Consider the following 16,056-nt stretch of genomic DNA (forward strand, 5'->3'; position numbering starts at 1 on the left):
GTCATGACTGAATTCCTATCAGTTTCACAACACACTCACATAGAGCCTCATTGATTAACACAAGTCTGAGAGACGGAATACAGAGACAGAATAGGGTTATTATTTTGTGCTCTGTCTAATATGGAGATAATTACATGCGTGGCGAGAGATGTCTATCCCTTCCCACTTAGTCCGTTGACCTATGATAAGTAAAAAAAGAAGTATTGCAAAGAGGAAGCATTTTTGTCTTCTTTTAGCTCTATACTCCAACAGTTTGGATTTGAAATTAAAATACTCTGGGGTCAAGTGTTTTCTTAGTTTCACCATTTAGAAAGTACAACATTTAAAAAAAATATTCCCATATTTCAGGGCTCCAAAAGGTTTGGAAAACATTTATATAATGTCCAGGCTCTGTAGGTACTTTTTAGCAAACAGTAACCTGACCATCCGGATCCAGTAACTAGTGGTTTGCACCTTGCAGTGGAATTTGGCTGGTGACACATTCACACCTACCTCCTGGAGAGTGTTCCTGATCTGTGGGACAGTTGTTTTGGGGTTTTTTCTTAATTATGGTGAGCATTCTTCAGTCATCCACTGTAGAAGTCTTCCTTGGCCTACCAGCCTGATTGAGATTGCTGAGCTCACCAGTGCTTTTTCTTATTTTTAATGATGTTCAAAACTGTTGATTTTGGTAAGCTTAAGGTTTTGGCTATTTCTGATAGTTTGTTTCTGATTTTACAATGGCTTCCTTGACATTCATTGACACCTCTTCGGTCCTCATAAATAGCAGACTCCAAAGGCAAACGCAAAGCCTAAAATTAATACTAGACATTGACAGCTCTCTTATGCCCACACAAATGATGTGACAGAACACACTTGACGTACCAGAAACACGTCAAGCCAATTTTCCAATATTGCTGGTTCACTAGGCGGACTATGTATAAAAAGGGTTCTAATTTTGTAAATGGTGAAACCAATTTGAAAAAAACAAAACATTGAATTAAAGCTGAGAATCTCTACTTTAACCTCATACTAAAATAATTGTATAGAGCTAAAAGAAGACACGATGCTTCCTCTTTCCAACACTTATGGAGGACACTGTACCTCTCCGTGAACTCCACGTGAGTGATCACAACGGAAGCACAGGCATTGAGACCGGTTGGGCTGTGTCACTCTCCTGGACATCTCAGTCTGACAGGTGTGCCCAGTGCGCACAATTTCTCCATCCCTTTGTGCTTAGATATCCATATTGACTTCTTGAAGTATACCACAGTAGATTGGTGAACATTTTAATATTTTTGAGTGCATGCCGTTTCACACATAGCTTGATAGATGGCGCCACAACAACAGCCTTTCAGAATCATAGGAGGGAGGAAAGCACAAATCAGCAGAGCCAAGGTTCTAGTCCAAGATCATTTGTGTGCCTGCAGATGTATTATGTAACTTGCATGAGAGACTTACATCTCATGTTATTAAACCAGCAATATATGTTCTGATCTAATAGAGAATAATCTGTTATAATCTAAAATGCTGCCCTAGATCACTTGCTGAGAATCAGTAGGCATCCTCATGAAATGAGGCCATGAAATCATGTTACGTTGACAACCAAATATGGAAATGTATTTGTGCATGAGGCAGTATAGGTTACTGTGGATGTACATGAATATATTCGTATCATATTATATGATGTGCATGTGTGTGAGCTTGTAGGTATGAGTGTATGGTATACTTTCATTATACTGTGTGTGTGTGTGCGTGTGTGTGTGTGTGTGTGTGTGTGTGCGTGTGTGTGTGTGCGCGTGCGTGCGTGCGCGTGTGTGTGTGTTTGTGTGGGTTGGAGAGCACGTAGGTGTTTTGTGTAGGAGGTGCTCTCTGGCAAGGCTTTTGTGAAAACGAAAGGCTTACAGAGAGATACATGCAATACATTCAGAATGTGTGTGTGTGTGTGTGTGTCTGTTTATCTGTTTGTCTGTTTGTCTGTCTGTCTGTCTTTGGTAGAGAGAGAAAAAGACAGAGAGGACCTATTGACCTGAGCCAAGGCCAAATGACCAAATCTAATCCCTGAATCACCCAGTCATGTGCTGGCTGAACACTAATGAGACGCTAGGAGTCCTGGATCAGTCAGAGCTCTGCTTCACTAAACACACATACCTCCCCCTCCTTCTCTAAAAAAAAACCTTATCCCATACATACAACCTCTGTCTCTCTCTCTACCTAGTGTACCTCTATTCAAGTCGACCCCAACAGTGCTTTCTAGAAGCTCCCTTAATGTGTGTTAGCTTGACTACCATATGTTGCCTACCATGGTTGAAACATTGCTACATCTAACAGAGTATTCCCTCTTCAGACATGATACACCCAGCTGAATGTGGCTACTCTACCTTGAATTAAGGCTTCTCTCTGAATAGCACTAGATGTCCATGTCTGGTGTCATATGATGCTTATGTAATGCAGGCTTTAAAGAGATAGCATACGCTTTCAAATCAAATACTTTGTTTCTTCTCTGCACCATAACAATAATGTAGAGAGTATAGTCAGGCAGGCCCACTCAATGCAGCCAAGGAAAGACACCGTTTGAATGCGGGGAGCAGTTGTCATGGTGATAATGGAATGCTGAACGTGTCCCTAGGTTCTGAGTTCCAGTGGGCTGTAGAATAAGATCACAACATCAGAGAGAGGCGAGAGAGAGAGAATTAACTGTGAAATCATCCCTGACTTCCCCATTAACCGTCGTTGGCCCACACAGAGATAGACATTGTGTGTTTATGTGTGTGTGTCCGATTTTAGAACCACTTGAAAATCGTAACCACAAGCACATGCTGTCACATTTCACCATGGCAAGATAACACTCAGATTGTTATCATAAGTGGATTGTTTTGGGGTGTTTTGGGACATAAACCTACTGTATATGGAACTTCACTGGATAATCAACGGATAACCTAATATGACTTAAGTAGTCCTTTACTTACAGTCAAGCAGAGGGAGACAGCTTGTTTGCGCTAACATGCACATTAGTTTATTTTGGTCACATTGCATATATTCATTGTTTATTGTGTACATTCACCATCTGTAGATGTCTCCAGGAAACTCTGGTTTCAAACATGGAAAAAAAAGTAATGATCACATCAACTAAACAAACAGAGGGAATAAATAGGTGGCAGAAGAAAGAAATAAGCAATTAAACAACAAACCAGAAGAAACCTCCTCAACATGCAGAAAGAGCCTGCTTTGAGATAAGGAGGATCGATAAACACATGTTGGAGACCATGTTTAAGGCTTCCTTCAGACACGGGGGACAGAGGAGGTTTATATAATGGAAGTGAATCAGAGGATGAGTAACAGAGTATTCAGAAGAGTTTAAGTGGAGGGAACGGAGAGACAAAGCAAAGTGGGGTCAGCAGAGAGAGAGAGAGAGAGATGGGGGGATGGTGGAGACAGAGAGATGAGAGGAGAGGAGTGGAGGAGAGCGGCGTGAAAGGGGAAGAGGAGTGAGAAGAGAGACAGAGACAGAGACAGAGCAGAGAGAGGAGATAGAGATGAGAAAGGGGAAAATAGTTTGGAGTGAGTGAGAGAAGAATTGGAGCATATATGGCTGAACAGAGAGATAGAGGAGAGGAGAGGGGAAATAGAGAAATAAAAGATGAGTATAGAAGGAGTGAGAGTCCGGGAAAGAGGACTGAAAGAGGGGTGAATGAGTGGAAGTAGGGAGAGAGAGGAGTGAGCAGTTACAGACAGGACACTTGAGAAGTGTGCTTCTGTGAATCTGCTACTGGTGCTGTTCACTCTCCCCTCCCACTGGTTTACACCCCCTACAGATTAAAACGTTTACACTATTCAAATGTGCGTGTGTGTGTGTGCGTGCGCGCGTGTGCGTGTGCGCTCGCATGTGTGTATGTATTGCATACTAGGTTGTGTTCAGCACAATATCAGGTTTTATTTCCGTTGAGTAGAAAAACACACCACATCACAAGATCTGAATCAGTCACCATGGATACAGCAATACCTACTGAGTAAAGGCTTAAATGACCCCTTGAGGAAGAACATATATAAAAACAACATTTGCCTTGTCGTGAGGGAAAATATCTATGAGTATAATATTCATATAAGGACTGAGCACACACATCCACATAGAAGGCATACACACAGTGGGCATAAAAGTTGCCCAGTCGTGAGTTAGGTATAATAGACAATGTGGAATTTCAACATTCAGGATCCAGTATCTCTCAGTCACTCTCATCATAGCTGTGGAAACCTACAGTACCATACCCAAAGTCGAGTTATTAATATCTGAAAAAAAAAACATAAAACAATATTTGTGCAACATTCACAGTACATAATAACATCAAACATGGAATTAGTCTGATAAAAGTGTCCAATACAACCAAGTCTCTTTGGCTCTTTTAGAACATAGATGGAGTGTTTGCCCTCCAGTTCACTCCCACACACTTATTCTGCTTCGGAGACTGATGGAGGTGGAGAGGGAGACCAGTGGGGTGGAGATGGAGGAGGGGTGGAGGAGGAGCAAACCTCTAGGCTGGACATAGGGTGAGTGGTGAGGGCTGAACAGGGGGCGTAATATTGCCCCCTCTCCCCCACGCTCCAGGATGGATGGAGATGGATGGGAGGATGCGTGGAGGTGGCGTGGCGAACTTCTCAATCACTTGACTATGGACATCAGATCTCCCTCTGCCTCCCCCAACCCTGTCCTCTCCTCAGACCCAACGGGGTGCAGTATGTCCTGCTCTCTCCCCATGCCATGCCTCCTCTAGCTCCTTCTAGGGTTTAAAGCAGGCAGAACAGCTCTCTTGCTTTGAGGTGTTGAGCTGAGGGGAGATTGTGTCAGGGACCACTGACTTGAGGATGTCATTCTCAGTGGCCATGATGTGTTTCACCAGGAAGTTGGCTGCCTCGTTTATATTGGTGTTTTCCTGAAGGAGAATGAGCATCATGGTTAGCATCATAGAAATAGAGTATGTACTCTCGAACAGACATTCAGTAGTTCTAAAATCAGTAGGGTTTTTCACAGACCACCCAGTAGAATTTGGCAACCGATACGCTGGTAAAGTGGAAAACGTCACTGGAGACACCCAAACAAATGTTCAGCGCTGAAAAACTGGCATTAAAATGGTAATACTGTATTTGGCTGCTAAATATACTCCCACCATAATATAATTGAATATTCTTAATTATTTGGCCTTCCCCATTTTATCATGCTCAACAATCTACCTTAAATAGCTTTATTTACAGTCTCCTATGGAGCTTTCTATATAAGCTTGCTATGTTTGTATCCAGATATTTCTGTTCTCATGGTATTCTTTGATTGTGATGCAATGACTTTACCAGCGTGTTGACATTTCATGGAACATCGCTTTGAATTGGAATGTTTGTCTTATCCGTTCTAATTCTATGGTTGGAATGCAAGTGTGGCTTGTTCAATGCTTCACCAGGGGCTGCTGTGCTGATTTCTCACAGATATTTAGGGTTAATCGATCATTCCATCTAAATGGCTGACACACATGCTTCTTGGCAAGTACTAAGGCTAATCCAACACTTTTCAGAGCTGCCACTTTGTTAAGGAGAAATGAATAAAGGCTCTAAATCAAAGAGCTTTAAATACAGCCACAGCGGAACACGCAGATGAGATATAATAAGCTATGCATATCCAATAAATCTCCCCTGGCAACCACTCTGCTTGGAGTATGAATGCCAGTTTTAAGGTAAGAAATATCACTGTGCTCTAATCAGGAACTTCCTTAGATGAAGGGGATAATTGTGCAGTGTGCAGGTCTCTGCAGAGGTGTTGTCAGATTACCTAACTCCAAACCCAACCTCTAAACACTATTTGAACCTTTTCCCTCTGCCTTGATTATCTGTACTGTATCTGTGACCCATTCTCTTCAACTCATATGACCCTCGACATTGCTCTGATTCACTGTGGGCAGATAAACACTGTTACACCACATTCATCTTAAGACAGTAGGTGTTCTGTAGGAATTCTGTAGGTGCCCTGTAGGAAGGAGCGATCACTGCAAGATAACATTAATCTAAATTGCTGTCTTGTCAATCTGCCGTTGATTTAGGCATGGTGGGCTTTAGTGACGGTCTGGTTGCATTTAAGCCAGTGACCTTTGACCTTCTAGAATGTTAAACTTACATGCCATAGCGAGGGCTGTGAACTTAGAACAGCTCAGACACATTTGTGTCAACGAGGACACATATTCTACAGTTTATGGCTTTGTGTTTATGGCAGACAGGGCTGGGGTCAGTTTAATTCAATTCAAGAATCAAAAAATCTATCCTGATTGGAAATAAATGGCACATCTAAAATGTTTAATCAAATATTTTATATCCCCTCAACTACTTAACTGAATCAAAATGGAATTGTCTGCAGTGAGTTTTGGTTCAGTGGAAACACATGAAACTTATTAGGAGAATCAGCTTTTCCATCACCTCTAAATGGCTGTTGACTTTCCCCTTTAATGCCATCCTGTGTCTGACCTTCCCCTTTAAATGTATCTCACCTCCCACTTTTCATGCGGATATGAAATTCCTGTCAGATCTGTGGGGCGGTTTTCGGTGACTGAACTGTGACCTGGTCAAGAGAAGAGTTCTGATGACGACATGTCACAATCGTTTGGCTTCTTTCTACGGTGGCTATCCAGGGGGAGGGCTGTATTGGACTCTGTAGTTGGTGGTTATTGTTCAGTTGGTTGAAGCATGGCACTTGTACACCAGTTCTGTGGGTTTAACCTACCTGTGACTTGTATAACATAAGAATGGTCTGCTACAGTAGATAGTATGCTGTCGTTGCTATGGAAGACAAAATGGCAGAGGTCTCACCTTGGCAGAAGTCTCAAACCATCCCACAAAGCCGTTGTCCTCGCAGAACTGGTCCATCTTTATTCCGTTGGTGAGCACATCCCTGCCCTGGTCACACTTGTTGGCCAGTAGCACGGTGGCAATGCTTTGCCCGTTAGCCAGCATCAGTTTGGAGTCCAGGTCCTCCTTCCACTTGGTGATTGCCTCGAAGGTGGTGGGCCGTGTCACGTCAAACACGATGAACGCCCCCATGGCCTCGCGGTAGTACACACGTGTCATGTTGCCAAACCGCTCTTGACCTTAAACACACGCACACACGCACGCACACACACACACACACACACACACACACACACACACACACACACACACACACACACACACATAAACAATGGTCATCATCAGGTTATCATATATAGCTGAAACACATTTAGGAGAAGCTAAATGACATTCATATTCTTTTCATGGTCATACATACATTTATGCCCAGCCCCTGAGACATTTTTTTTAATCATGTACGTGCATTCTTCTTATTTTATTAGGGGTAGTAAATGAACCATCGAGAGTAATTTCTTATGAATTCTGCTTCATCTTAATCTGTAATCAATCTTTCATACTGCTGGAGACAGAGAGAAAAAAATATATTCATTTAAGAAAAGTATACCATGATGCAAAAGTAAGCAATAATTCTTGACTCACTTGCCTGCCAAATAAAGTATGTACGCATACGGTTCAGGAACCCTCTCTCCTATTCTTAATGAGCACAGTGCTCTTAAAAAGAGATAAATACCAAAATGTCCTTCCATTCTCTGGGGGACTGTAGAACACACAATGGCGCCCACATGGGCGGGTTTCATGATGCTCATTGTTTTCCTGGTTATATTAGTGGGTATTCTAAGCATGCCCATTCCAGGTGGAGTTAGCAATGCCCACATTCACTGCCATTACCGACTCCCTCTAAAGCAGCACATTCCCATGGTCTCACAGACCTGTCCTATTCAGTCAGTCAATCAGTCAGTCAGTCAATGCTTCTTATATTGTTGGCACTAAACTGTTGTTAGTAATTTACCCATGACTGGTTTATTGTGTTAGTGTTGGGAAGACACTTAAAGGAGATTCTTCGGTAGGAGGGTTTAAAACTGCATGGAGAAGATGGTTAGTAACTACTGCATGGAGAAGTCCATGACCTCATTAAGTATACTTGTAATTCCCATAAACTGTGTGAGATGAGTGTGTGTTTGTGTGTGTGTGTGTGTGTGTGTGTGTGTGTGTGTTTGTGTATCTATTATTTACCAATCACCTTTATTTGCCTACCTACATGGTGACATTCGCCCCAAGAATGACTAGAAGGTTGGAGTCACGGTGTCTGTTTCCCCCTCGAGTGTGTGTGCTCTGTTACAGGTTCAGCAGGTAAAGAATGGTTCTAAACAACTAACAGTTACAGATCTGTAAACGTCTGAGGGTCACATCTCTAGAAATACCAGGCCAAGCCAACACTATGAAGAAGAGGAAACGGAAAATATGACTTTCCTCAAATCAAGGAACTTACTGGTTGTATTTGTGTTCCCTCTTGTGCAATAGAGGAAAGGCTGATCTCACTAACAATGATTCATCATCATGTTTGACTGGTGTCACAGGAAGCCGATCTTTGCCATGTTGTTGTTAGTATGCACAATGACCAAGCACATTTTCCCATAATGTTATACATTGTACTGTATTGTATAAGTGACATGAACAGAAAGCCAAGGTCAAGGCTGTAAAGAGTGTAATATGCTGCCAGGTAAGGAAGGAGGAGAGAAGGCTACCGTCAGTGTGTTTGACAGAATGTATTTGAAATGTTTTTTTTTTGTTTACAATGACTCTCCTGTGGTTAGCTTTTAAATCTCCCTCACATGGGCTCTCACATGATCCAGCACATACCTTCCACGAGGGAGAGTGAGCTGGTCTTGAGAGGAACGTTTTGCGCGTGTGTGTGTGAGAGAGAGAGAGAAGGAGAGAGAGAGAGAGGAGAGGGGAGAGATACAGAGAGAGATAGAGAGAGATGTGTGTGTGTGTGTGTGTGACTGCTCGGAGCTCATGCTCTGAGTTTTAACTTGCACGTGAGGCAAACCAATAAAAATAGTGCTTCAAAAGGGAGGCGTGAACAGTATGCCGTTTCTCCTAGCTAAAGGATTATCTGTGAGCTCAAATCGCAGATATCATCTGATATAATTACACATGTCTCTGAAAAACTAAAACTACTTTAACAAGCAGACAGCTTTATCTGTGTATGTTAAAAGAGATTTCACATTACTATATCTGGCCTATTAATATTATTTTAAGTCACATTTGAGCATTTCTGCATCCTATGACAGCAACAACATAAACCACAAACAATCATTAGGCCTATTTTGTATTTTTTGGTATTGTGATGTGTGTCTGATTCTGTGTTTTACTAATATCCTATCCAAATAAAATGTCTTAAGAAAATGAACACACAATGAAGTAAGGTAGGACATTTGTAGTACTCTCTATTTAGAAGTATATATTTCATGATTTGAAATTTAAGGACATCCTAGACTGGCTTTCATGGGCCTATAGACAATACAGTAATTGCAGGCTTATTCTGCTAAACATCTCTAAGCAAAACAACAATGTAGACGTGTATTCAACGCTTCACTATCAATGGTTTGAAAGCTTAGCATATACTTGAACAAGTATAGCATTCTCTCCTTCTTCATGGAGACTATCCTAACAGCTGTTACGGCAAAACGGAGAGATAAAAAGGTCCAGCAATTAATTGATAAAAATATGTGTATATCTGAACATTTCATAAGATAAAAGATGAGTTGTGATGACTGAACTACCTGCGATATCCCATAATTGAAGCCGGACGGTCTCGGAGTCCCAGTTGAGCACCTTTAGGGCGAAGTCCACCCCGATGGTGGCGCGGTAGTTGGTGGAGTAGCTCTGGTGGACATAGCGCTTAATGATGGAGGTCTTACCGACCCCCAGGTCTCCGATCACCAGGACCTTATACAGGTGCTCTTTCCCAGGGATCTGCATACCGGCGGCGGACGAGGGGGGCAGCCGGTGGTTGGTCATACCCTGGTTTACCGAGAAGTTGGGGAAAGGGATATGTGTAGTAGTATCTGTTCTAAGAGGGAGCGGTTCTTCTCAGCTCTTTGACCTCTCTCCTCTCTGCACGGGAGGGAACGCCCAGCCGCGGAGACTAAGGCGCTCAGGAACTTGTGACCTAACATCGCCAGTCTCGCCTCCCGCCCCGGGGAGACGCGCGGCAGCTCGAGAGAGGCACACGAATTACGAATTCTAAGAGCTGCGTCACGAGAGATAGTTCAGAGCATCATCTGGTCCTAAGAACAATACTACCCTTGTGACAAATAACACAGCACATCTACAGCGATAACGTTAGTGCGATGCGCATGGCATATTATGCAATAGGCATACCTTTCTACAAATATACTTACGATATGGTTAATAAAATATATAAATATACTCTTGATGGGTTGTCTTTTTAAGACTTATCTATTCTAGGCCTATCGCATCTCATTTCATGTAGGCCTATAACACGTCATACATATGGACAACAATAACTCTGAAGTTTTGAACTATAAACTCTAAAAGTAAATATGCTTCTATGGCCTCTAATAAATTAAATTGTGAGACTGAGCTCACTGAGAACAAATATCATAAAAGCCTCCCATTTAGCCTTACTCCCTAAATCCTACAATATATTGTCCGAGAGAACAGAAAAGACCAACACATGAATGGACTGCGCTCTGATGGAGAGAGAGAATTAATTAATTTTAATGTAAGTAGAAGCTCTAACTCATTATGTCATCCCGGCAGATCCAGACTTAGAAAGCCTATTTTTAATCAAACCTCAAGGTCTCACATTCAAATTAGACTCATTTAACTCTTTCAGAGAATAACACACACTGCTTGTGTGGAGGATTCATGCAATATTATTCACATTTCAGTGTGCTGTGGTATTCCAAACTCACAACCATGTATGGTACCGGCGTTAGGCTATAGCAGAATACTGCCCACTTGAGCACACAATGTTAATGAAATAAGGCGGCGTTTGAAGACCTGAGGATGCAGTCTACTTTGATCTGCCCAAATTCATAGCAGGTTAAGAAACTGAACCCATGGGGTTAACACACTGTCTCGGGAGTAGGGTGCCGTTGGAGATCTGCCCATGGTGTCTACTCCAGGAGTGTGTGTGTGTGTGTGTGTGTGTGTGTGGGTGTGTGTGTGTGTGTGTGTGTGTGTGTGTGTGTGTGTGTGTGTGTGTGTGTGTGTGTGTGTGAGTGAGAGTGAGAGAGAGAGAGCCTGCTGAGAGAGGATTCACACCTGAAGGAGAGAGGAGATTAAGTTTCATCATTATGGACATAATTAAACCTGTGACCCATGATGTGATTATGAAGAAGTGATTGGAGCTCATGGGTCAGAACACATCTTGGAGGACACAGACTACAGTATCTACAGTATGCAGACATCTGAGTGTTACACCTTTTCCTTTTCTCTCATGTTTTTTGGGGGGATAGTCACACACAATGTCAACCATCACATTCTGGTGGGTATCATCTTCACTACCCAATCTCTTGAAAAGTACACCTTTGACTACAACAAATACTGTAAAATCACTTCACACCATTTGAATAATATTTATTAAGCTTTGCACAGTGAACTAACACAATTATGTCCATAGTAAGAAAGTCGTCAGAAACAAATCTCAACTTAAACAGGAAGGACAACTGTTATCATACTGTACATGATTGAGTCCCGAGCATTATAAATCGTAGCACTCCTACAGCAATATAAACATAACACATATGTAGTAAAAAAGAAACACTGGTTTAACATCTAACATACTGCATAATACAGCACAGATCTACATTCTATGTTAGTCATAAAGGCAGATAGAGAGAAAGTATTATTCTCTAATAAAAATGTAGAAAAGAGTTATTGACAGAAGATAAGCACTTGGATATCTGCTATTGGCACTGCTCTGCATGCAAACATGAACATGACCTCATGAACATGAACATTAGCTTTTTTTTTCTCACTCATATCCAATACACATATTGCACATTATTAGAATAGTCTGGATCCTGCACTTGCATTTTAAGGTCGAGTGTTTTTATTTCCTGGTTTACAGGAGGAATGTTTGTATTGTGGGGATTGGTGGTTAATCTTAAATTCCAGGGGTTGGGTTGATTTGTATTTTATTTGATATTTGTTTTTTCTCTCTGTGGAAAACATTTACTATATGTATGCACTGTTTGAAAATCAATAAAACTATGTTAAAAAAAGAGAATTGACTGGATAAACATCCTCTGAGCTATGTAAACACAGACAAACCAGAATCAAGGAGAGAAAGTCTGTTGTAATAGGCAGGCGGATACAGTTGGCCCCTCATGGAGAAGATGAATGGCTATGCGTAATATACATTACATCTCTGTGTATTGCTCTATATACTTTCAAAATCTAGACCTACTACATATAAAATGAAGAAAAGGAGTATTCTCTTTGCACATTAGAATCTCTACATTTTGGCAGCTCTCGTATTGGCATAATTCTGCCATTTTCCTTTTAAATTCAATATATTACATTTGAAAACAACCTAGCACATTTGTTATTTTACAGTAATTTACCAAAGCCAACCACCAGATAATTGAATGCTTATGTGATTTGTCTTGACTATCTAAAAGAGCACAGTCACATATCAGTAAAATGAGGAAGATAGAACCATGCCCTGTGTTGTTATAACCTATGAAATGATTAGAGATATGAGAACTACATTATATATGATAGGACAGCTCTATCAGAATGTACTAATGTCAGTTACTGTAATGTTTCTGCCCAAGAAGGACATTTATCAGCACAATCAAACTCAAGAGATTGGCAATACATCTAGGGAGCAGCCTAGTTGCCAGTATGTTTCTGGTTCAGCCAACCCCTTTGTTGTAGTTTGGCTTCACAACCACAAATGACTTGGCTAAAGCATAAACAGACTTGAAGACCGGGCTAGAAAGACAATGTCTTATATAAGGAGCAGACATGGTGCTATGAAAATGTCAGCCAATGCTATTTCAGTTACTCTAGTTATGAGAAACTGAAAGGTGACAACAGGCCCCATTCTTTCCTAACCACTAACAGGCCAAAGGAGTGATTGGATGAGTGTTTACCATATTGGTACCAATTGTTAAGATCCATTTAAGAGTAGCCAGCAATTCTTTTCTACAGCTATTCAAAGTGTTGGTACATGGACACAATCCAAATCCTCTCTTCTAAAATCATCGATACGTTACATATGAAAAAACAATTTTCTTCCATGTTTTTACAAAGCTAGTAGAAATACAACTCAATCATGTTACAAAAAATGCATGTTTTAACATGCAAATCTGAAGCACATTTAGCCAGCAATTAATAGCACAAAATCTATAAATATGAGCATTTTAAGCATTTTGGTCAAAAACACATCCTGAGGTGGAAAGTTGTTTTGGTCCACATAGTTGGAAAATAAATGTAATAATTATACATTCAGCTAATAGAGTTAAAAAGTCACCTCTAGAGAAAGGAACAGACAAAAGAAAACAAGTCCACCTTAACAAGTCCACCTTAACAACTGTCCAGTAGAAGCCGGAGTGCTCTTCATGGTATATAACAAATTACTGACATCCAGAAAGGTTGTTAATGGCAATGCCCCACCATATCAGCTTGGCCAATCCGTTAAAATGTGAAATCCATACATTTAATTTCTAGTACAAAAGTAATATCCTGGCAGAGGGTTGGAGGCATTTTGTTCAGCTTTGACTGTTTGTGTACTTTGTCTTTCTGCCACAGGGGACAAAGAAACATGGCTTAATAACATGATTACCTTGATAACATGGCATGCTTTGACAACATGACAAACCAGCAGCATAACACCAGATTTGGCTCACCTTTGACCTTTTCACCCCAGATGATGTCTCTTACCCAGCAGTGAAGTGACCTGATCTCTGATTGGATAGGTGGTGATCTGGGTGTGTTGGCTGGTGCCACTTCCCATAATCTGGTCTGATACATCTCTCACTGGATTTTCAAAAGTATGTCCAAATAAACCTCAAAAAGATAAAACCTACGTCTGTATATGCTCTTAAAACTGTCCATTTCAACAAAGAGATTGTTCATTTTCCAACAAAGTATCTGCACTTTTGGTAGTGCTTGTTGTTGTCAGTTTGGCTGTAGGCTACTGCACTCTGTCTCCTTTGGTCTCATTCTCTCTCACAGGGGAAGGTAATAGAACTGTACACAGCTAAATATCTATATGAAAAAAGTCTGCTCTTACAATCCATGTCCATGTCAGCAAAGGCCTTGTGTTGTCTGTGCAGTTCGCAGTTTGAATCTTTTCAACGTTGGGGAGGAGGGAGAAGGAGTCCCAGGTAGGAGAGAGAGAGAGGAGGAGGAGTTTACAGAGAAGAGGAGCTCTGGCTGTAGTGTCTCAGCACCAGCCGGTCGTACTTGACCTCACAGGGCTCACAGAGAGCAGACTCGGAGGCTGGGGAGAGGGAGGGGGGCGAGCCGCTGGTCGAGCCCAGAGACGAGTCTCTAAACGGCGATGGGGGTGTCAGAGCAGCCAGCTCCTCCAGCTCTGTGGTCCTCACCACCGAGGAACCAGAGTTCCCCGTGGTGCTGTCCATCAGACTGGCTGGCGACACCCTACTGCTCCCACAAACTCCGCCTACATAAGCCACTCCCATAGGCCGATTCCCACAGGAAGTTGTGACGGCGGCCACCTCAGCGTAGGTGGTTACAGTGGTGGGCAGCTGCCTACCCCTGGGCAAGACGTAAGGAGGGGAGCAGGGGGTGGGACCTGGGCCAGGGGGTAGGGAGGTGGGACCAGCAGAAGGGCTCATGGTGGCTCCTCCTGGTGGCGAGCCTGGGAGCATCATGTTGTTGAGCTCGCTGATGTTGGCGGTGAAACGGTTAACCACACAGCTGATCTGGTCCATGATGGTGGAGCCCTGAGGCTGGTTACCAATTGCCCCGACACCCATACCAATGTCGCCCACACCCACACCACCGGCACCACCCATATTACAAACAGTCACACCACCACTAACACCACCCATTCTGCTAACGACGCCACATCCACCTCGCTGAGAGCGCTCGGACAGGTACTGGGGTAGTACTCGTACCTCTTCGTCATCCTCTCCCACGAGGCCTCGTGGCCCCCCTACACGCTGGCTGACAGTGGGCAGGGGCATGGGAGAGGGAGAGCAGGAGCGGTAGGTGCCGGTAGGGGGGTAGCGCTGCTGTACCCCCGGCTGTGCCCTTTGAGGCTCCTCGTACTCCACCCTGACGCCCGTGTTGGGCGGGGCGTCTCCCCCCTTGGAGAAAGGCTTGATGATGGCGGTCTGATTGACCTCCTCCTTCTTCTTGATGTGGACGGAGATCCTCTTCCACAGGTTGGGTCTGTAGCCACGCTCGTTCTGGGCCCATGTCACTGACTTCCCATTGGCACTGAAGGATGAGGAACACAAGAGGAACAGCACAGCAGGTTTACTACTGTACTACTGACCACAATTCACACCAGGGTTAACATATAAGACAGTAACGGTGCTATCTATCAACTTACAGGGGCGATACATATGATAATGTTTCCTCATTACAGAGCAGAAGCCATGTTTCATGAGAGAAGGGAGAGCTTCTTAACTAATGAAAACACAGCTTTACGGAGTTCTCTGCTCTCCACATCAAAGAACCGCTTTCAAATTAGGAGATGATTGACAGCTGGGGATAGTCCCGACCATCCGTCCAGGGGTTCAGGGGCATAATTACCCCACTCAGTGGTTCCCACAGCAACTTCCCTCCCTCTCTCACTCCTTCCCCCCCTCTCCTCTCATTCCCTTCATCATTACTTCACATTCATTCATTCCTCCCCAACTACTTCCCTCCCTCCATCCCTCTCTTCCTCCCTCCCTCCTTCCCTGGAAAGTGAAGTCTCCGGGCGCCACTTCAAGGCCCTGCCTCTCCTGTGGGAGCAGTCAACCCAAATGCAGAGAGCTACTATCTGCTCCAGGAACGGCGTCTCGTGGCTTCACTTCCACACAGAGGTAATGGATTCAGGTCTTCGATTTCTCTGAGGGGGAGCCTCCATATGATGCTAATATACTGTAGCCCAGAATACACTCTGTCGGGGGTTGATCTCAATGTGGGTGGGTTTGAGCCTGAAATAACATATCTTTGGCGGTGTGAGGTACTGGGAAG

General features: G+C 43.0%; 2 protein-coding genes across 2 annotated transcripts in view; both read right to left on the reverse strand.

Annotated features, from left to right (window-relative positions):
- Positions 1-4,754: 4,754 nt before the first annotated feature.
- Positions 4,755-9,882, reverse strand: LOC310818115 (ras-related protein Rab-38-like; the record flags this gene model as incomplete). Its single annotated transcript, XM_083688892.1, has 3 exons — positions 4,755-4,907; positions 6,820-7,097; positions 9,645-9,882. 3 exons carry the CDS (start codon positions 9,880-9,882, stop codon positions 4,755-4,757), a joined length of 669 nt encoding a protein of 222 aa, XP_083545018.1.
- Positions 9,883-14,255: 4,373 nt separating this feature from the next.
- Positions 14,256-16,056, reverse strand: part of LOC310822287 (metabotropic glutamate receptor 5-like) — a gene marked incomplete at both ends in the record, with an annotated part of 22,502 nt that continues 20,701 nt past the window's right edge. Inside the window, one exon of the mRNA XM_083694632.1 lies at positions 14,256-15,309. Coding sequence (XP_083550758.1) covers positions 14,256-15,309 — 1,054 coding nt within the window. The remainder of the gene's footprint in view (positions 15,310-16,056) is intronic.

This window comes from Argentina silus (assembly GCF_951799395.1).
Source record: "Argentina silus genome assembly, chromosome: 2".
Classification (NCBI taxonomy): domain Eukaryota; kingdom Metazoa; phylum Chordata; class Actinopteri; order Argentiniformes; family Argentinidae; genus Argentina; species Argentina silus.